The sequence below is a fragment of the Tamandua tetradactyla genome, chromosome 10 (genome assembly GCF_023851605.1).
Source record: "Tamandua tetradactyla isolate mTamTet1 chromosome 10, mTamTet1.pri, whole genome shotgun sequence".
NCBI classification, from domain to species: Eukaryota; Metazoa; Chordata; class Mammalia; order Pilosa; family Myrmecophagidae; genus Tamandua; species Tamandua tetradactyla.
This window is the reverse complement of record NC_135336.1, coordinates 48,462,107-48,485,516: the sequence shown is the minus strand read 5'-3', so window position 1 is coordinate 48,485,516 and position 23,410 is coordinate 48,462,107. Positions and strand designations below refer to the sequence as shown.

General features: G+C 36.6%; 2 protein-coding genes across 8 annotated transcripts in view; one reads left to right on the top strand and one right to left on the bottom strand.

Annotated features, from left to right (window-relative positions):
- The window catches only part of CMSS1 (cms1 ribosomal small subunit homolog), a 458,243-nt gene that overhangs the window by 6,000 nt on the left and 428,833 nt on the right, over nt 1–23,410 (top strand). The gene's annotated exons all lie outside the window — the stretch shown is intronic.
- Nucleotides 3,461–23,410, bottom strand: part of FILIP1L (filamin A interacting protein 1 like) — a 361,112-nt gene continuing 341,162 nt past the window's right edge. The window contains exon 6 of one of the 2 annotated variants that reach the window (XM_077118608.1): nt 3,461–7,313. In XM_077118608.1, the coding sequence (XP_076974723.1) occupies nt 7,122–7,313 (192 nt within the window). In that variant the 3' untranslated portion in view covers nt 3,461–7,121. Of the gene's footprint in view, nt 7,314–21,868; nt 23,307–23,410 lie in introns of those variants that run through there. The other variant, XR_013158562.1, reaches the window with a different exon arrangement.

The window sequence follows — 23,410 nt, the reverse complement described above, 5'->3', positions numbered from 1 at the left end:
TCCTTCCCTATTTTATCCCCTTATCATATACATTGTATTAACTTTATATTGTAGTATTTAATTTACAGGATATCAAATTTAAAAGGGAATATTACCCAAGGACTTGCATCCTTTTCTGGGGAAGGTTCTAGTGCATTTGCTGTTGTGTGCAGGACAGTTGAATTAGGTGAAAGTATGACTATTATTTTTTTTTAGAAATTAAATATGATTCAAGGAGATGTGTATGGATGCCAAGTTGACAAAGGATGGACTATGATGGTTAAGTTCAAATGTCAACTAGGTGAGGTTATAGTATCTATTTTGGTTAAGCAAGCCGTGGCCTCATTGTTATTGTGGGTGTATTTTCTAGATTTAAATCAGTAGTCAGTTAATAGCATGTATGGCTGATTTATAATCAAATGAGGAGATTGTCTTCAGCAATGCATCTCATGTCATCAAGTGAAGGCTTTAAAGGAGGAATTGCTGAAATCAACAGGCAGAAATAATTTATGTCTCTATTTCAGCCAGCCAGCTTCTGGAAAATTCATTGAAACCTTCAGCAGACTTCCCAATTGTGGTCTTCCTTACAGAATTTGCACTTGCCAACCCCTACAATAATTTGAACCCTTTTCTATAATGTATCTCTAAATATTAAAAAAAAATCTCATGGTTTATAAACCTTTTTGTTTTTATACATTATTGTTATCAAAATGGGTCTGTTAAAACCTTTCTCTCTATATTCATCAGAATTTTCCAGAAAAACAAAACCAACAAGATTGATTGATTGATTGATTGATTTAGAGATTTATTTTAGGGAATTTGTTCATGTGATTGTGGGGCCTGACAAGTCCAAAATCTGTAGGAGCAGTCGGCAGGCTGGAGACTCAGACAAGAGTTGATGTTATAGTCCTGAGGCAGAATTTCTCTCTGGGGAAACCTCAGGAAATTGCACTTAAGGCCTTCAAATGATTGGATGAGGCCCACCAACGTTATTGGTGGTAATCTTCATTATTTAAAGTCAATTGATTGTAGATGTTAATCATATATACAAAATATCTTCACAGAAATATCTGGGCTAGTGTTTGACCGAACAACTGGACACCAAATCCTAGCCTAGTTGACATATAAAATGACCTGTTACATTCTCCCTAGTTTTACTCTTCTAAAGAACACTGGCTACTTGGAACTACAAATAAGCAGCTTTTGCTATTGGGCTTTGAGGACCATCATTTTGTGAACAGGTCAGACCTGATCTGAAGCTCACATGCCGGCTGCTTTCATGATGTCTTTACTTATTTAATGAAGTGTCAGATGTAACATGGCCAGGATCCAATTGAATTATTTCTCAAATCTTTTTCTTCAGACTTTTCCATCTTAGTAAATTAAACCCAATTTCGCAAATAAAGGTCTAGTATTATCCAGATTAATTCATTTATTTCCTTTACACATTATAGCTAATATATTATGTCCTGTTGTCTCTACCTCCAAAATATATCCTGAGTCTTTCTTCCCATTTGTCTCCTTTGTTATCTCCATCCAAGTACACACTGTCATCCTCTTTTGCCTTAACCATTGCAATAAACTCCCAACAAGACTTCCAATTTCCATCTTTCCCTCTGCAGAACATCCTTTGCTTAGCAGCCAGTCATCTTTTAAAAAGAAAAATCAGATTACATTCATGGTTAAAGCCTCCAGCTTTCTCCCTGGCACACAAAATAAAACCCAGAATATTTACCATAGGTGGTCTCTGTCAGAACTTCTATTACTAACTCCCCTCAAGTTTACTCTTATCTCAGCCACACCAGTCTTCATTTTCTTCCTCAGCAGGTCAAGCTCATTCTGTCTTAAACTTTTGTAAGAGCTGTTCCTTTTCCCTTCTGTGCTGTCTCTCTGAATCTCAAATGATTGGCTCTTTCTTAAAATGAAGACCTTGGTTCAAACATTATTTGCCCACATAGGCACTTTCTGGTCAGCCAATCTGGAGTAGCCATACAATCGCTCTATTACATGATCACCTTATTTTAATTCATGGCAGAACTCGTAACAACTGTTATGCCCTTATTAAATTAATATTGTCTCCCCACATTAGAATGGAAGCTTCATGTGAACAGGGACTTTGTTCATCTTGCTCTTTGCTGTATCCTCAGGGCCTGCTATAGTATCTGGGTATATAGGAAGCATTCATTAAGTATTTGTTAATTAAATAATTACTTATTGTTATTTCATAGGCACATCTTGGTGAACTCAACCTAAAAGTTCCTTGTCCAGAGAACTTGATCTACTGGAATAGTTGTCAAAATTCTATCTAGGATTTGCAAATGATTTGGCAGATTTTACATTTCTTTTTCTAGAAATACATTAGAAGTCCAGTTGTAGGGTGTCTACTAATATGTTTGGATTTAGTTTTGTAAACTATGTTTTGAAGGAGGACAGCAGACTTTTGATGTATAAAATGAGCTAATTCTCATTGGCAATGGGTTTTGCCACCTAAAATCAATGTGACTGTTATTTTGTTTTTGAGATTGCTAAAATAAGCATGTAAATGTGTGTGTGTGTACATAAAATGAGTAATACCATTTTGTGGTATCTCCTTCAAATTGAATTGCTTTTTCTATACTGAATTCCTTTCAGAAATGATTAAGTGGGGGAATACCCTGGATTTTTCCTTTGGACCTGAAAACTCAGGTTATTTTTTTTTTCCTTTTCTCACATCAAAGTCAGGCCTTTGCAGTATTAATTTTATGTATAGGCAGCCATGCTTACTAGATCTTGTAAAGCACTGCCTCATCATATAAAATTCAGACTTGGAATTTTTACGGTAGATGTTGATAACACACAATATCAACTTCAGGGCGTGTACTTTTCATAATCATTTATTGAGTTCTCATACTTGGCCCTGTTTTAGACACTGTAAAGAAATGAGAGGGAAAAATAAATCTACTTACATTCTAAGATTTATACATTAACATGGTCATGCACAAAGATGTTTGGGTCAATCAAAATGCAAATTTTATTTTTAAGACAGACATTAAAAGGGACAGGATGAATTACCATTGGTGGTTAAAAGGGAAAAAGAGAGAAAAATCTACATTATTAGTTATTGTTCTGTTCTTGAAGACTGTAACAAATGGACACATAGATAAACTTCATGGGCTACTTTTACTTTACTGTATACAATTTCTGCAGTTCTTGCAAATGATTAAATGAGTGGTTCTTGATAACAGTTTTGAAAGTTTAAGATATAGATACATATATATATATTCCTCCCAATCACCTGAAAAGATCCTGCTGTGATTGTACTAAATGCCTCTGAATCTCTTGAAAAATACCACCCAGGTATTTAGAAGGCCTAGAAATACTTTCATTTCCCTCCCCTCAGTTTAAACAATAACATATTATATTATTTAGTGACACAAATCATTTGAACAGTTCTTTTTTTTTTTTTTTTTTTAAAGGAAAGACAGAGAGAAGGAAGGAAGGATAGAAGGAAGGAAGGAAGGAAGAAAGGGAAACATTTTTTAAACATTTTCTTGTTTTATTGTATTCTGTTTCTCCGTTTTTGTTACATGGGCTGGGGCCGGGAATCGAACCGAGGTCCTCCGGCATAGCAGGCAAGCACTTTGCCCGCTGAGCCACCGCGGCCCGCCCTATTTGAACAGTTCTTATGTTCCTTAGCTGAACACTTGGATGCATTCATAAATTATATATTTTACTAAATATATCACAAACAGCTTGAAATGTAATTTCCTCATTTTCATCAACTTTCATAGAATTCTAAAATTACAAATATCCCTCTTAAAATGTAGTTGATTAATTGCTTTTTAAGTTCTTGTAACTGAGTTTCTTGGTCTAGTTCACACTAAACTATGGGTTGGCAAACTTTTTCTGTACAATAGTATTTTAGCCTTTGAGGGTCTCTTTTGCAGCTGTTCAACTCGGCTGTTGTACTGTGAAAGGTGTCATAGACTATAATATTTAAGTAAATGAGCATGGCTGTGTTCCAATGAAACTTTATTTATGGACACAATATTTTCTTCTTTAGATTTTTTCCCAACTCTATAATCTTAGCTCTTAGGCCGTATAATAATAGACTAACTGAATTTGGCCTACAGGCTATAGTTTACAGACTGTTGCCCAGACTCAGAGTTAGACTCTGTATTGAATATCAAATATTTCAAGAAGAAGAAATTTGAAACATACCCCAGTGTTTTACATCAGTTACTCCATTATTCATTTCATAATTACCAGTCATACACTAGTTCATTCACTTTCCTGTTGACATCAGATACTTTGTTTCAAAGGTTACTGAGAAATTACTTCAGAAACCATTGAAGTTAGATAGGGCTGGAGGAATGAGTCCAGCATAAAATAATCAGGTTTTAAAATTTTTTGTTAGAAATTGGATTTGTATTCATTCTCTTGGATTTTTATCTGCTTTTTAAAAAATTTAATCAGCTAGATAAAGTCAATAGCATTATCAGGACATCTTTTACTTCATTGTTCTTCAGGGGGGCCATATTTCTGCTGACACAGGCTTCAGAAGCAGGCTTCTGTACCTTTCAGTGGTGGTATAGGTCAAATACTATTTTGTGAAGCTCCAAATAGTATTCCCAGTTGTTAGTTGTATTTGCATTTTTATTGTATTATATATATATTTTATATAATATATATATTATATATGCATATATTTTTTGCTAGACACCCCTGTGTTACTGTATTTCCATTTAAATATAAAGGTAGGTTTCTGCTGATGTCTTAAAAGTGTTGATATTTTCCTAGTCTTTTAAAAAGTGCTTCGTAGGATATCTTGTCTCATTTCTTGCTTACTCTTGAACTTAGGCCACTTTGGCAGGAAACCTTGCTTTAGGGAGTCTTCTGACAATGTTGGTTTTGAAATCTCTCACATACAAACTATTTTGTGCTTCTCTTCAAGGTAAAACTTTCCCAGATAATTTTGTTTTTCTGGGAGTATTGTTGGTGCTCGTTTTTCCAGTATCTCATGGTTGATATAATGTTCCTTTTCAGTCTAATCAGTTTTCACTGTAGGGGTTCCACTGTTTTTTTCTTCCCATTAGCAGAATTATCACTGTTGAATGTAACCAACTTATTTGCTTTTAAACTCTGTCATACATCATTGCCATCTCTTAACACACTTTCACACTTATGTTTTGACCAAATGATCCTTTTGTCCTTGTCCCTCATTCACATCCTCTGTTCACTCAAGGTTTATTTAATACCTGCTTTATGTCACACCCAGCACTAAGCACTCCACTCTTGTTTTCCCATGGTATTGTCCATATGTTTACTATCCTGCAATTCCCTTTGAATTGTCCTTTATATTATTTTTGGTGTCAGAGTTTCATCAACTTCTTTTGTAGTCTACTATTCCCTTTCACTTTCTTATATATTTGTTTTCCTTTAACTTGGTCTTTTCCACTTTAGGCTTTTAATTCACCTGACCTCACCACCTTCTCCGTCTTCTACTTGGCCACTAGGTCTGCTACACATCATCTCTTTCTCTTTGGCTTGCATAGGTCTACCACTGCCTCCACTTCCTTCTCTTCCTCCTTTAAATTGGAGTGGGCTTGGGAGTATTTGTACATTGATATCATTGTTTTGACATGGGCTTGGCTGGTGAGTGTTGGGAATGGCAGCTTCTCTTCTCCTGCTCTGCTGGCACCATCTCTGGACAGCTGGCTGCTGCATTGTCCTTAACCTCTAGGATTATCCACTGCAAGCTCACAGAGAACTTTGTTAAGTCATGCTCTTCATTGAACAATTTTTTTTCCCTGACTGAGAGTCTGTGAAATGTAATTGTCTCCCAATCATAAATGCCGTGTCTTAAAAGCATCATTATGTTACTCTGTCTACACTGTCATACCATTCTCTTAATTCAATGAGAAGGAATTTTCATTGTGATGGAAAGAATTACTTTAGCTTACTGCTAGGGAACTGTGTCCAAACTTGTGAATGGCTGGTTGAAGTCAGCATCCTGTAGTTGGACTTACTAGTGGGTTATTTACTTATTTATTTTATTAGTGTGTTATTAAAACTGAAAGGGGTCTGCAGAATTATTTATCTCTCCTGTTTTACATATGAGAAACTCATGGCTTAGACTGATGAATATTAAGCTCAGTGTCACTCAGTGAAAAGTGAGGATTTGAATTTGGCTCTCCTAAACCCAAGCTTTTATTGAACTGATTGATGTTTCTGTAGTGTTTATTCCGGGAGGAGGTATGATTAAAGAATTTTCTATGATATAAAATGTTGTCCATTTTGTTTTGTTTTTTTAAAAAAACATTTAGCAATCTGTCTCCCTGAAAGATCTGAAACTACTAGCATCCTTTGACTCTCACATGGCTTGATTGCTTTAGATAGCAGCACTGCCAACCTAAATGGTTTGCCTTACAAGCCTAGCAATGATTCCATGGGTCCATAGGCTAGTATATATAAAGGAGGCAACCTATTAGAAAAATGATGCCAAGTGCCAGCAGACTAAACCAGTGATTATAAAGTAGCCCACACAAAGGATGTGTTTAGCTGTTGCTCATTTTTGTTGCTTCCTTCCTCCTTGTAACTAAGAATAATCACTTTTGTCCCCTGGCCATAGAGAAATCATAGTTTTAGACCTTAAAGGATGATTCTAAATGTCCTGACATTTTGATGGAAATGATCTTTCTTAAAACAGATTAGCAATTCTCCCTAGCACATTTTTCTTGGCAAAAATATGATTATTCAATAAAGTTCGGTTGAATGAAAGATGATCTCCAGCTGTATTCACCCGAAAACTCTTGAACTGTTCTAGTGAATTTAATCATATCCAAAACTGATGATAGGCAGTCCAGGGATTACTTTGGACTGTTTTACAAGTAGGATGAGGAATCGGGTGTACATGGGGTATATGTGTACTTGTGAATGTGTGTGTGTGTGTATACACATATATGGGTGTGATGATTATAGAGAGGCTGCTCTTTCAGGATGATCTTCACCAGGTATTCCAATCTGAGTGAACCATCTGTCAGTTTGCTGCTACACCATTTCCTGGAGGGATGTCCCTTCCTGTTTTCACCTTCTGGAGTGGTAATTTCAGCCTTACAGATATTTCTGTAGATGAATGTATCCAGATGGTATATTGGTATGACTTACCTTTTCCCTCCCATATGGAGAAAAGTGTTGGAAGTGACCGTCCTTATGATATGTAGCTTCCCACAGCCAGTGTGGTGATTAGACTTATCTCTCGGCCCTGAGGGAGCCTTAGTGGAAAGCTTAGTGGTGTCTGCAGATTTTGGTTTAGGGATCCTTGTTGGGATTCTTGGCTTGCATACCTCCTTGATCTTGAAGTAAACAGAAGAACACAATGTAGTTAATGGTATAGTTGATGTAGGAGCAAACATTCTTCAGGACATGGAGTTAGCTTGGAAGATTTGGCTTCTTTAAAAGCATTCAATTTGAGGGCCACATCACATTAAAGATTGTAAGCCATAATCAGGTTAAATTTTAAAATTTCATCAAAACAATTCTACCACTGTGTTGAGGTTGTGCTATGAACAGGGCCCTTGGTACTAGATAATGGAAGGCAGAAATGAGTAGGGTGTGTTTCTGGCTTTGAGGTGCTCAACTAAGACTAGTGTCCTAAATTAATCTTGACAAACAGTTATGATATTGCCAGAAAGAAAGAGGTTAATTCCAACTGAGGGAACTAAGAAAGTTTTGTGAGTTGGGCCTTAAAGACTTTTAGAATTTTAAACATCAGGCATGAGAGAAGGCATTTGGGGATAAGGAAAACTTCTGGCAGTGACCTGTGGTAGGAGAGTATCAGATAGTTGAGAAATGGAGTGATTTCAAAATAGGTGTATTTAAGAAGCAGGAGGGAAACATAGACTAGGGCCAAACAGTAGAAACGGTACCCAGTTCTGTAAACAGTATGTTTGTCTGAGGGGGGGATGGTGATGTGGGTTGGCGGGGAAGAACAAATATTAAATACATATTTATTCATTGATGTTTGAGTGATCTGGACTGAGGGATTGGGTCAGTGAAGTGTGAAAAAGTAAAGCTTGATTGCATTCGTATTTGCTTTGAAATATACTCTTATTTTCATTTGTTAAGGAAAAAAGTATTCTTGCGTAAGAATACTTGTTGGCAACGAGATAGGAAGAGATTCTCAGCTAACTATATCTCTCCCATTTAATCCAGCATTTATTTTTATTATTTCCCCCCCCCCCCCACTTTGGCTGCATCTTTCTTTCCTTGTTAAGAGCTCATATATATAAATCTTCAAAAATGTATTGTGGTTTTCATCATAGATTTATAATACTGTTTTTAGGGGACCCCATCCCATATTATTTTTCATTCTTTAAAAATTCTGTTCCTCCATTTTTATTGTACCAATAAAATTCAGTTAAATCCCTTTAACTATTTATGTATATATTTACTTATTTAAGATGCCCCCAAATTTATAAAGCAACCCAAATATGATTTTTAAATAACCACTACACAGACTTGGCTAAAAATATCAGCCCTTCAATTAAGGGTTAACTATATGTTTTATTTTGATTTGTTTCAGTAGAATCAGAACCTACTGACTCTGATTGCCTAGGAGTAGTGTGTATATATATATATATGAGCATGTGAATTTTTAATGAGCTCCATAATAAACCATTTGGCATGGACCGTGGTATTGGTGGGACTTGTTTCTTTTAAGCAACACTGATATGTGTTGGCAAAGACAAAGTAGCTTGGGATGGTGGTCATTAGTAGGGCCAGTTGCCTGAAGGTTATTGGGTTTCCACTGTTTCTACACCATTGGTGTTGCAAGTTTTTATTTTCTGGAGAATGCTGGATTTTACTACATAGTTTCTACCGCAAGATGGCAGCAAAGGCTGGTTATTTTATTAGGACATCCCTAGATGTCATTCCCAAACCTCAAAAAAATGACACAGTTTATTTTTCTTGTATGAATCTTATATTTGGACATGTTTCAGTAAATGACGTATGGAGCTTCAAAATGTGTCACCTCTTGGACATTTTTATAGAACATTATGTCAGATAGCTCCTAGAAAATTTTATCCAAATTTGGAGTGCATATTTCCAGAGGAGTCCATGCTTATGGCTCTTTTAAGACCACATAGTTGAATGCTCTACTCAAGAGTTAGAGGCTCCTGGGTTTCATCAGAGAGCAGATGTCTTGGAGGAGATTAAGCAAGTTGGAAGGTTCATTCATAGAAGGAAAAGACTTTTTTAAAAAATGAGATTAAAAAAACTCGGTTCAACATGGAGATTGGGATTTGGAATGGATTACAAGTGTCTGCCAAAATCAAGGAGGCAGAGGCATTCGTTCTGTCTAGAGTACAATAAAAAGAAAAAGGGTATGTTTATGGAATGTATTCGTTGAATTCTAAAGGTATTTTATGGATTGTTTAGTCCATAAATTCTAAAAAGAAAGAGGGCATTCTGTCATTAGATGGCAGTTAAGCCTTAGTGACCAAAAGAAATACAAAAAGGTGAAAAAATTTTTAGTTTCATTACAAGTGTTAGTTCTATAGCTCAATTTCTACTTGATTCTGTACTCTTTCACATTATCATGAAGGGCAAAATCTGAAAATGTACCAGAAGAAAATCAGCATTTATGGAGAAGCTATCAGATCCTAGTTAGACAGCTATAGTCAGGATGTTTCCTTTTCTGTAAATGAAATTAATTTTGTATGTGCTTTGAACGTTTTGGACATCTATTGGCAACACGTTGTGTGAGAAGAATGTGTTCCCTCAGGAGTGTTCCTGATTTCATGCACTGCAGAGTCCTTCCACACACTTTTAACTCTAGAGCTGGAGAGGATCCAGACTCCAAAAAGTTCAGGTCATTTTGATTTGTTGTAACTGGGGTGGAGTGGAAGGGTGGGGGGGAGGTGGTATGCAGATTCAGAGCTGTCTGACTTTCTCTGGGACCCAGTTGTGGAATAATTGGTCAAGGCGATATATTATCAGAATGACAATGTTTTTTGTATTTTTGTTTTTATCTCAGTGGTTAGTGGTAGAGTGCATAAGTAATGATGATGAATATGGTGATAAAAAGGAAGAAATGCTAGAATGGAGAAAAAATATCTTTGAAAGATTATTGCTTTCTTTTCTTTTGTCTTTTATGTTGTTTATTAAATCACTGCTATTTTGAAAAAAAAAAGGGAATAACAGATAACGGATGTGGCAGATGGCCCAGAGTTTCCAAAGCTTTTGGCTTTGTCTGTTGGTTTTCTCAGAATGTCCTCATAATGAAGTAAAACATTATCACTATTGGTCTTACAGTTTTATGTGACAAAGGTTCTTTCAAAAGGAAACTCTATAGTTCTATTAATTTATTTACTTCCTGTGAGAGAATATTTGGTTTAGTGCTAGCAATTTATAATAAAGAGTTGTCCATTTTCTGAGGTGAAGTTAGCATGAATTGGTCCATTTATTTTATAATGTAACATGGTTTTGCAGTCATACCCAGTCTCTTGCCAGTTTCTCTTTCCATGGTAATTACATCATAGCCAGTGGGGGCAATCCAAAAATAAACATTTCAGTATCATTTTCAAAATCCTTCCTAACCCAGTTGCTTCCATTTGTTCCCAGACACACATACTTACATGTAGAAATAGTATGTTAAAATGATATACACTAACCTTGAACAATAATCTTCCATGTTTATCCCCTTTCTTTTTAGTCATCTATCAAATTTTTCTTTTACCTTACTTTTTTTTGTTGTTGTTTTTTGGTATTCCTCCTCCCCCATTTTTTTTCTTTCTGATTCCCTCATTTGTAGTTATTTAATTTTAAAAAAATATATTTTTCTGGTTCATATCTTGAAACAGATTTAGGCTAGTAGCTAGAGCACAGGCTTTATAGCCAAATAAATTTGAGTCTTCATTCTAGTTCTTGCATTAACCTGCTGTGCACCCTTGAGTAAGCCATGTAGCCTATGCAAACCTCAGTTTTCTCATTTGGAATCCTTATCTATGGGTGTAAATACCTACTTGTAAGTTTTTTTTTTTTAGGAGTGCAGATATATTGTGTAGGAAAGTTCCTGGCATATCTGCAGTGCCCCATAAATGTCAGTTGTTGCTATTGTCTTCATTATGCTTTTTCCTTATACAGGTTCTTAAGATGCCTATTTCTTGGTCATGGTTTTAACTTTGATTGTCTTAACTCTCTTGTTTTTCTGCTTTATCCTTTGCTCTCCCTTTCGTCAGTGAATTATTGGAGATGTTCCTAAGTGTAGAAGTTGGGGTAGCTGTATAAACATGGCTATTCCTGGGGTGTTTCTAACTACCTCTGGCACAGAAAAGGACCCTTCAATATCCTTTCCCATCTTTATTCTACTTGGTCTAGTGGTAGTGAGTCTTTCTTTTATAGAGTTCACCTGAAAATATTATTTTCTGTTTCCTATCATTTAATATATTTTTATTATTTGTAAAATTAAGCAGTTACAAATATAGCCAGCTGATCTTTGACAAAGAAGCAAAGGCAGTTGAGTGGAAAAAAGATAGTCATTTCTACAAATGGTGCTGAAACAACTGGACATCCACATACAAAAAAATCATTCTAGACACAGACTTAATACCTGTCACAAAAATTAACTCAAAGTATATTAGAGACATAAATGTAAAACTCAAAACTATACAACCTCTAGATGATAATTTAAGAGAAAAAAGTTGGACTTAGTAACAAGTTTCAAGATATACCACCAAGAGCATGATCCATGAAAGAAAAAAATTGATAAGTTGGACTTCATTAAAATTAAAAATTTCTGTAAAACACTTCTGTATAGATCAATGGAATCAAATTGAAAGTTCAGAAATAGACCCTCAGGCCAATGACAGTTGAGTTTTGACAAGGCTCACAGGTGCACTTATCTGGGGCAGAACAGTTTTTCAATAAATGATGTTCAGAGAAATGGATATCCATAACAAAAAGAATGAAAGGAGACCTCTGTCACACACCCTATGTGAAAATTAATGCAAAATGAATCAAAGACCTAAATATAAGAACCAGTACCATAAAATTCTTAGAAGAAAATGTAGGGAAACATCTTAATATCTAGTGATAGGTGGTAGTTTCTTAGACTGTGTACCCAAAGCACAAGCAATGAAAGGATAAATAGATAAATGGGAGCTCCTCAAAACTGAATACTTCTGTGCTTCAATGGACTTTGTCAAAAGGATGAAAAGACAACTGACTCAAAGGGAGAAAATATTTGGAAACCATATAGCTGATAAGGGTTTGATATCCAGAATATATAAAGAAACTCTACAACTCAACAATAAAAAGACAAATACCCTAACTAAAAAATGGGCAAGAACATTAATAGATATTTTTTCAAAGAGGAAATATAAACGGATAAAAAGAACATGAAAAGATGCTCAGCTTCACTTGCTATTAGAGAAATGCAAATCAAAATCACAATGAGATATCATTTCACACATACTAGAATGGCTACTATTAAACAAGAAACTACAAGTATTGGAGAGGATGGAAGAAATAGGAATACTTATTCACCACTAGTGGGTATGTAAAATGGGATAGCCGCTGTGGAGGACAGTTTGGCAGACTGTCAGTTTGGCAGACAGTTTGGCAGCTAAGTATAGAGTTGCCTTATGACCTGGCAGTCCTACTACTCGGGATATACCCAGAAGATCTGAAAGCAGTGACACAGACACTTGGACAGCAGTGTTCACAGCAGCGCTATTTACAGTTTCCAAAAGATGTAAACAACCCGAGTGTCTGTCGACATAAAAATGAATAAACAAAGTATGGTATGTACATATGATGGATTGTTATTTATCAGGAAGAAGAATGAAGTCCCAAACCACGTGATATAATGGATGAACGTTAAGGACATTATTTTAAGTGAAATAAGTTAGACACAAAAGGATAAATATTATAGGAGCTTACTAATATGAACTGATTATAATATGTAAACTCATGTGCTGGTTTGAAAGGATGTGTGTACCATAGAAAAGCCATGTTTTTATCAAAATTCCATTTCATAAAGGCAGAATAATCCCTATTCAATACTGTATGTTTGAAACTGTAATTAGATCATCTCCCTGGAGATGTGATTTAATCAAGAGTGGTGGTTAAGCTGGATTAGGTGATGACATGTCTCCACCCATTTGCGTGGGTCTTGATTAGTTTCTGAAGTCCTATAAAAAAGGAAACATTTTGGAGAATGAGAGATTCAGAGAGAGCAGAGCAGAATGACATAGCCACGAGAAGCAGAGTCTACCAGCCAGCGACCTTTGGAGATGAAGAAGGAAAACGCCTCCTGGGGAGCTTCATGAAATAGGAAGCCAGGAGAACGGGCTAGCAGATGACGTGTGTTTGCCATGTGCCCTTCCAGATAAGAGAAGAACCCTGACTGTGTTCACCATGTACCTTTCCAGATGAGAGAGAAACTCTGTTTTCTCCATGTACCTTCTCACTTGAGAGAGAAACCCTAAACTTCATTGGCCTTCTTGAACCAAGTTATCTTTTCCTGGATGCCTTTGATTAGACATTTCTATACACTTGTTGTAATTGGGACATTTTCTTGGCCTTAGAACTGTAAACTAGCAACTTATTAAATTCCCCTTTTTTAAAAGCCATTCTGTTTCTGGTATATTGCATTCTGGCAGCTAGCAAACTAGAACATTCATAGACATAAAATATACAATACAGATTACCAGAATATAGAATGAGGCTAAAGAATGAGGAGTGGTTCCTTAATATGTGCAGAATGCTTAACTAGGTTGAAATTAAACGTTTGGAAATGGATAGAGGTGATGGTAACATGTTATTGTGAGAACAATTAACAGTACTAAATTGTGTATGAACGTGGTGGAGAGGGGAAGTTTAGAGTCATGTATATCACCAGAAGGAAAGTTGGAGGTTAAAACATGGGAATGTTTAACACAGTGAATCTTGTGGTGAACGATGACTGTGATTAACTTTACAAGTATAGAAAAGTTCTTTCATGAACTAATACAAATGTATGACACTATTATAAGGAGTCAATAATGAGGGGCATATGGGAAAAATGTACCTACTGCAAACTATGGACTATATTAACAGTAGTATTTTATTATTCTTTCATCAATAGTATGAGCCAGTAATGGGGGGGTGGATAAGGTGGATCCACCTTGGGTGGATAAGGATTTGGGTTTTATTTTTTATTTTTATTTCTTCTCTGGAAATTGAAAAACTTCTAAAATTGATCATGGTGATGTATGCACAACTATGTGATGATACTGTGAGCCACTGATTGTAAACTTCAGATGGTTTGTATGGTTTGTGAATATATCTCAATAAAATTGTATTAGGGAAATTTAAAAAACCCAACAGCACATGTCTGATAAAGGACTTATACCCAAAATATACAAAGAACTCTTAAAACTCAATAATAAGAAAGTAAACAACCCAGTTACAAAATGGGCAAAAGATCTAATCTTACCAAAGAAAATATACAGATGGCAAATAAGCATATGAAGAAATACACAATATCGTAAGTCATTAGGGAATTGCAAAAAGGAACAGTGAGATACCACAACATCCTTATTAGAAAGGCCAAAATCTAAACTACTGACAACACCAAATGCTGACAAGGATGTAGAGCAACAGGAACTCTTTCATTCATTGCTGGTGGGAATACAAAATGGGACAGCCACTTTGGAAGAAAGTTGGGAGTTTCTTACAAAGCTAAACATAGGCTTACCATACATCCAGCAATCAGCCTTCAATGGATTTACCCAAATGAGTAGAAAACGTATCTAAAATGTTGATAGCAGCTTTATTATTGCCAAAAATTGAAAGCAACCAATATGTCCTTCACTAAGTGAATGGGTAAACAAACTGTGGTACACTCATACAATAGAATATTATTCAATGATAAAAAGAAACGAACTTTCAAGCTAAGAAAGGACATGAGGGAAGAACCTCAAAAGCCTATTGCTGAGGCCTAATTCACCCCTTCTCCACTACAGCTAGAGAAGACAGAAAAATGACCAGGACAGCGGTTCCAGAGTGCAAATGATGTGAGAGAGTCTTCTGTACTACATAGGAAGGTCCTGGATGAAAAGCGTGAGGAATTGAAATGTAGAGAACCAGAGACCATTCAGCTAGTGCAACGAGCCTAACGCACCCCTTTTCAAGTGGAGGCCTGGAGCCCTCAGGAGTGCATGGCCAGTGAGGCAGAAACAAGGAAGTAAGTCAAGCCAGGCTCCTTGAATGCACCACACCCATGTGCCCATGCATGCTGCCTCCGTCCCTCTGCACCACAAGCAGTTCTGTTCCTGTCCCCTGCGACCTGGGCACCCGTGCCACCCCACGCATGCTAATGTACGCATCCACATCCTGCACTCCTGCCCCATGAACATCCATGTCCCAGCCCCCACCACACACTACTGCCAAGACCTCTGCAACCTCCATGCAATTCCCTGCCTGCACACCTGCGCCCCATCTATCACACTGGCACCCCCATGCCCATGCATCCCAAGCCCCGCGCCCTCATCCCCATGTTCCCTGTGCCTCAGGCATGCACGTACTCATGCCCTGTCCACGTAACTGCCCCTATGCACTTGTGCCTCACCTTCCTGTGCCTGGCTGCTCTGTGCACCTGTGCCATGCACACTACATAGCCCTTATGATCTGTTTCCCCCTGTGCCCTGCCTCCATTTCCCCTATGCCATGCCCTGCCTCTGTGTTCTAAGGCCTGCCTGAGCTTCTCTCCATCCCTGCGGCCCTTGAGCCACCCCTCCACAACCTTGTATCCTATACACCATGCTCCCTGGCACTATCCTAGAGCCCCCACCCTGTGCCTATCCCTGGACCGTGCCCAGCCTTATACCCTGTGCCTCACCTCATGCCAGTCCTGCAAATTCAAAACCTCAGATGACGAGGGAAATCGGCCTCCAAAGTAACCCTATCAAGATAATTAAATGCCTCAAAGGCAAGAGAAAATCACAAAGCATATTGTGATGGTTAAGTTCCGGTGTCAGCTTGGCCAGGTGATGATGCCCAGTTGTCTAGTCAGGCAAGCACTGGCTTAATCGTTGCTGCAAAGATATTTCTTGGCTGGTTGATAAGCCAGAGGGTGTTTTATTAAATCATCAGTCAGTTGATTGCAGCTGTGACTGATTACATCTGTGATGTCTCCTGCAAATGAGATAACCCAATCAGCTGGATTTGATCCAATCAGTTGAAAGCTTTTAAGAAGCAGGAGAGATTTTTCACCTTTTTTAGCCAGTAAGGCTCTCCTATGGAGTTCATTGAGACCCTGTATCAGAATTGCCAGCTTCGCAGCCTGCTCTTCAGATTTTAGACTCTGCCATTCCCACGGTTGCATGAGACACCTTTATAAATCTCATATTTAAAGATATCTCTTGTTGATTCTGTTTCTCTAGAGAACCCTGACTAATACACATATGAAAATGCAGACAGAAATAACCCAATCTAATGAACAAATTAAAACACTGAAGGAGATACAGATTTTGGAGCAAATAATCAAAGATGTTCATATAACTCTATTAAATAAATTGAATGGTTGGCTAATAACATAAAGGAGTTCAGGAAGACACTAGAAGAGCATAAAGAAGATAATAGAAAAATAGCAGATACCACAGAGATGAAAAATACTGTAGACCAAATCAGAATATACTAGAGACACACAACAGTAGATGTGAAGAAGCAGAAGTAAGAATAAGTGAACTAGTGGACAAGACAGTTGATTTTGAACACCCAAAAGAACAAATGGCAGAAAAGATGAAAACATTTGAATTGGATCTCAGGGAAATGATGGACAACATGAAGTGCACAAATATAAAACTCATCAGTGTCCCAGAAAAAGAGAAGAGTAAAGGGTTAGGAAGATTAGTTAAGGAGATAAGGGGGGAAAACTTCCCCCAAATTATAAAAAACATAAATATTCAAATTAAAGAATCCCAACAAACCCCAAATTGAATAAAATCCAAATAAGCCTACTCCAAGACACATACTAATAAGTCTGTCACATGTTGAAGAGAAACAGAAAATCTTGAAAGCGGCAAGAGAAAAGTGATCTACTACATACAAGGGAAATCACAGAAGTCTGAATTTGGACTACTCAGCAGGCACCATGGTAGGAAGGCAATGGTATGATATATTTAAGATGCTGAAAGAGAAAGACTTCCAGCCAAGAATTCTGTACCCACCCAAATTGTCCTACAAAAGTGAGTGAGAGATTAAAATTTTCATAGACAAAGGTTGAGAGAATTTGTCAACAATAGAACACCCCTACAAGAAATACTAAAGGGAGTTCTATCGGCTGAATAAAAAAGCAAGAGAGGGAGGTCTGGAGGAGGGCATAGAATTGAAGAGTATCAGTAAGGGTAACTTAAAGGATAAAAAGAGAAAAAGGGAAAAGAATATATAGCTCTGACAAATAAAATACGAAGGAAAAGATATTCAAGAAGTGCCTTTACAGCAGTAACTTTGAATGTTAACAGATGAAATTCCCCAATTAAAAGATACAGATTGGCAGATGATTATGAAATGTGATCCATTTGTATACTGCTTACAAGAGACTCAACTTAGACCCAAGGATACAAATAGATTGAAAGTGAAAGGATGGGAAAACATGTTCCATGCAAGCTGTAACCAAAAGAAAGCAGGAGTAGCTATACTAATATCAGACAAAATAGACTTTAAATGTAAAGAAGTCATAAGAGACAAAGAAGGATACTGCATATTAATAAAAGGGACAATTCACCAGAAGAGATAATAATCATAAATGTTTATGTACCCGATCAAGGAGCTCCAAAATACATGAGGCAAACATTGGCCAAACTGAAGGGAACAGTAGATGTTTCAACAATAATAGTGGGAGAATTCAGTACACCACTCTCTCCTTTAGATAGAAGAGCCTGAGAGAGGATTAACATGGAAATAGAGAATTTAAACAGTTTGATGAATGAATTAGACCTAACAGACATATATAGGTCATTATACACCAAAACGCCAGGATATTCATTCTTCTCTAGTGCTCATGGAATGTTCTCCAAGATAGATCGTATACTGTGGTACAAGACAGGTCTTTATAAATTTAAAAAGATTGAAATTATTCAAAGTACTTTATCTGATCACAATGGAATGAAGTTGAAAATCAATAACCAGCAAAGATCCAGAACTTTCACAAATATATGGAAATTAAATAACACACTCTTAAACAAACATGGGGCAAAGAAGAAATTGCTAGAGAATTTGGTAACTATCTGGAGATGATTGAAAATGAGAATATGACACCAGAATTTATGGGATGCAGCAAAGGCAATGCTGAGAGGGAAATTTATTGCCCTATATGCTTATTTTTAAAAAGAAGGAATAGCAAAAATTGAGGACTTAACTGCTCACTTGGAGGAACTAGAGAAAGAACAGCAAACTAATGCCAAAGCAATTAGAAGAAGAGAAATAACAAAGATTAAAGCAGAATTAAATTAATTGGAGAACAAAAGAACAACAGAATCAATACAAGCAAAAGTTGGTTCTTTGAGAAAATCAGTAAAATTGATGGACCCCTAGCTTGATTGATGAAGAAAAAAAGAGAGAGGATGTAAATAAACAAAATCAGAAATGAGAGGGGGGTCGGTCTTTACCATAGATCCTGAAGAAACTAAAAAAAAATCATTAGAAGATACTATGAACAAATATATGCCAACAAAGTAGACAATTTAGATGAAATAGATAAATTCCAAGAAACACATGAACAAGCTACACTGACTTGAAAAGGAAGAGAAGATTGCAACAAACCAGTCACAAGAGATTCAATCAGTCATCAAAAAGTCTTCCTACAAAGAAAAGCCCAGGGCCAGATGGCTTCACAGGGGAATTGTATCAAACATTCCATAAAGAACTAACACCAATCTTGCTCAAACTTTTCAAGAAATTTGAGGAATAGGGAACACTTCCTTACTGATTTAATGAAGCCATTATCACTCTAATACCAAAACCAGGTAAAGATGTGATAAGAAAAGAAAACCACAGGCCAATCTCCTTGATGAATATAGATGCAAAAATTCTCAACAAAGTACTAGTAAATCAAATCCAACAACACATTAAAAGAATTATATACCACAACAAAGTGGGATTTATACCGGGAATGCAAGGACAAGAAAATCAATCTATGTAATTTTTAACAAATAGAAAGGGAAAAATCATATCATCTCAATTGATGCTGAAAAAGCATTTGACAAAATTGAACATCCTTTTTTGATAAAAACACTTCAAAAGGTAGGAATCAAAGGAAACTTCCTCAATATGATAAAGGGCGTATATGAAAAACCCATAGCCAGCATTGTACTTAATGGTGAGAGACTGAAAGCCTTCCTCCTAAGACCAGGAACGAAACAAGGATGCCCTCTGTCACCATTACTATTTGACGTTGTACTAAAAGTTCTTGCTAGAGCAATCAGGCAGGAAAAAGAAATAAAAGGCATCCACATTGGAAAGGAAGTAGTAACACTTTCATTATTTGCAGATGATATGATACTAGGAAAAACCTGAGAAATCTATAACATAATTTCTTGAGCTAATAATAAGCAAATTCAGCAAAGTGGAGGGATAAAAGATTAACATGCAGAAATCAGTAATGTTTCTGTACACAAGCAATGACCTAACTGAGGAGACAATTAAGGGAAAAAAATCCATTCAAAATAGCAGCTAAAAGAATCAAGTATCTAGGAATAAACTTAACTAGGAATGTAAAGGCCCTGTACATAGAAAACTATAAAACACTGCTAAAAGAAATTAAACATCTAAATAAGTAGAAAGGCATTCCCTGCTCATGAATAGGAAGGTGAAATGTAGTTAAGTTGTCATTTCTACCCAAATTGCTCCACAGATTCAAGGTAATACCAATCAAAATTCCAACAACCTACTTTGAAAACTTGGAAAAGCTAGTTATCAAAATCATTTGGAAGGGAAAGAGACCTCGAATAGCTAAAAATGTCCTAAAAAAGAAGAACAAAGTGGGAGAATTAGCACTTCCTGATTTTACAGTTTATTATAATGCCACAGTGGTCAAAACAGCATGGTACTGGCACTAAGATAGAAGTATTGGCCAATGGAGTCAAATCAAGAATGTGGAACTAGACCATCAAATCTATGGTCAACTGATATTTGATAAAGCCCCAAAATCCACTGAACTGGGACAAAATAGTCTTTTCAATAAATGGGCATGGAAGAACTGTCTATCAGTAGCCAAAAGAATGAAAGAGGAGACTTACCTTTTTTGAATACAAGAATCAACTCAAAGTGGATCAAATACCTAAATATAAGAACCAGTACCATAAAACTCCCAGAAGAAAATATAGGGAAACATCTTCAAGCTCTAATAATAGAAGGTAGCTTCCCAAATGTTACACTCAAAGTACAAGCCACAAAAGAAAAAGTAGATAAATTTAAAAGTAAATGCTTTCATATCTCAAAAAACTGTGTCAAAAAGGTGAAGAGTCAGCCAACTCAACGGAAAAAATATTTGGAAATCATTATTGAATAAAGGTTTGATATCCTGTATACATAAAGAAATCATACAACTCAACAACAAAAGAAGAAACAACCCAGCTATAAAATAAGATAGACATTCTTCCAAAAAGCACCATATAGATGGCTAAAAAGCACATGAAGAGATGCTCATTTTCATTAGCTATGGGATAAATGCAAATCAAGACTACAGTGAGATACCATGTCACAGCTATGAGAATGGCTACTATTAAACAAATAGGAAACCACAAATGTTGGAGATGTGGAGAAATTGGGACACTTATGTACTGCTGGTAAGAATGTATAATGGTACAGCTGCTATGGAAGACAGTTTGGCAGTTCTTTAGAAAACTAAATATCGAGTTGCCCTATGACCTGGTGATACTACTTCTCAGTATATACCCGGAAGACCTGAAAGGAAGGTGAAATGTAGTTAAGTTGTCATTTTTACCCACATTGCTCCACAGATTCAAGGTAATACCAATCAAAAGGAAAAGCAGACAGACATTTGCACACTGATATTCATAGCAGCATTATTTAGAATCACCAAGAGATGGAAACAATCCAAGTGCCCATCAACAGGCAAGTAGATAAACAAAATGTGGTAAATATATATGATGGAATATTACGCAGCAGTAAGACAAAATGATATGGATGAACCTTGAGGACATAGCACTGAGTGAAATAAGCCAGACACAAAGGGATAGATACTGTATGATTTTGCGTTTATGACCTTGGTAAAGTTAAGCTTAGAGGCTAAATAATACAGAATATAGGGGACCTAGAGATACATGGAAGGTAAAGATGGGTGAATGGTTAGCTAATGATGTTGAACCTAAATATAAGGGAATGGATAGAACTGAAGGCAGTCCATTAGTGAGTCTATAAGTAATATTGCCATATTGATCATGAACATGATTGAAAGGGGTTGTATAGAGCCATATATCCCACCGATTAACACTATGAATATAAATAAGTTCTTGCATGAACTACTTCAAAGGTATAATCTTGTACAAAGTGTAAATAATATTGGGGTATAGGTAGAATACTACTATTGCATCTTGTGGGCTATGTTTAACGGGAAGACAGCAAGACCAGGTGTAACTAATTGGGGAGGAAGAACAAGAGTTATGGGGAGGTTTGGATTCTCTTTTGGGTGAGGTTGTGTTTATCAGTTAGTTTTCTCTTTGAAACAATGAAAACTGTCTAAAATTGAGAATGTTGATGATTATACAACAAAGTGAGGATAATGTGAGACAAGGACTGTTGGTTTTGAACATTATACATCATGCCCAAAGAATGCAGATGGCTGAAGCATACATTGACTGAGAAGTAGAATCATAAACTGAGGTGTATACCTGCGATCGAGTATTGTGCTGCTAAAGAAAGGAATGAAGTCTTGAGGCATGCAATGATGTGAATGAACCTGGGTGACAATTATGTGATGAAAAAAAGCCAGAAACAAAAGAACATGTATTGTGTAGTTGCATTTGGAGGATAATTATGGGAAGATTGGGGCCTAGATTGTAAGCTCTTATAGTAGTCACTTTTAGTCCTGAGCTGTAATTGTTATTTCTTGATTTTGAGAGGCTATGCTACATATATGTGTAATCCAGTATTTCCCTGGAACTTTGGGTATCTGTGTGACACCTAGGACTCAGAATGGGAATTGTGCAGGTCTGAAAGTCAGCATTACCACGTAGAACTGTTAGAGAAATGGGAAAAGCGATCAAGCTTCAATTTGAGATAAGAATGAAGTCAATCAGGTCGAGACTAAAGTAAATCAGAATACAGGGGTAAGGGGGACATTGTCTGTATTTTAAAACTTTACCTATTCTGTGAGATCAAAGGAAGAGAGCCTTATTTTGTCCAAAATCTAAATTTTCTGTAGCAAATAATCTAACTCAACTTGTCTGGATAGATCATTTAAACCACCCAAACCCATGGAATCCAGAATGCACAAGGGACATAGAAACAATTTACACTAACACACAGTTGCTGCACCATTAAAAATGAGGCTCTGAAAGCTTACACCTACTATATAACACACACTCTGGTCATGGCCACACATCTTCAGTCAGAACCTGTATACAAATATGTGCACACATTCCTTGAGTGCGTATAATTTAGAACTAAAATCCTTATGGTTGGATGAAAACATTAGAATATGAGAGAAATCCCCGCAGAGGAATAACTCAGCCTGAACACAGTGGTAGTCCCAGCTAATACATCAGATGTGGTTTCTTTGCTCTCTTATGTTCTTTGGATTTGGTCATAGTATTTGTAGGCTTGGTGTTAAAGAACTAAAGATAACCGGTGCTGGTTGGCGGAGCCTTATTTTTTTATTATGGCATCTTGCTCTTTTTGTAACATAGTGTTTGAGTTGAACACAGTGAGTACAATGACTGATCTCCCCATCTTCCTGGATGAGTGAGCAGATGTTTAAAAATTGATGTCAGCATCCTTGACTATCTCCAAATGGGCAGTGTTTTGCTACTGCTTCTGTTTGAAATGCTGTGTTTTGGTTGTGGCCTGAAGCTTTGTATTGCTACTTGGCTTATCCTTTCTTCCATGGAGCTCTCGCCATTCAAACGTGACAGATTTGGCAAAATACTAGTTAGGTTAAATCCTGGTTGCCTCTGCTCTGTCATGTGTATAAATTAATTTTTTTTGTTTGTTTTAAAATAGTTTTTAGCTGATGTTCTTGAAGAGCAATGTCCTTAGAACTGTGCCACTAATTAAAGAAAATCCTTTCTAAGAAGGTACATTTCTTCACCAGAACTGTGTCACACCAACCTTTGGCATCTCTGTTGGAAAAGCAGAATCAAGTCTTAATGCCTTTTTAATTGTATCCTCTAGTATTATAGATGTAGTACAATACCGTATCATACCTCTGTGAGTATAAAATATC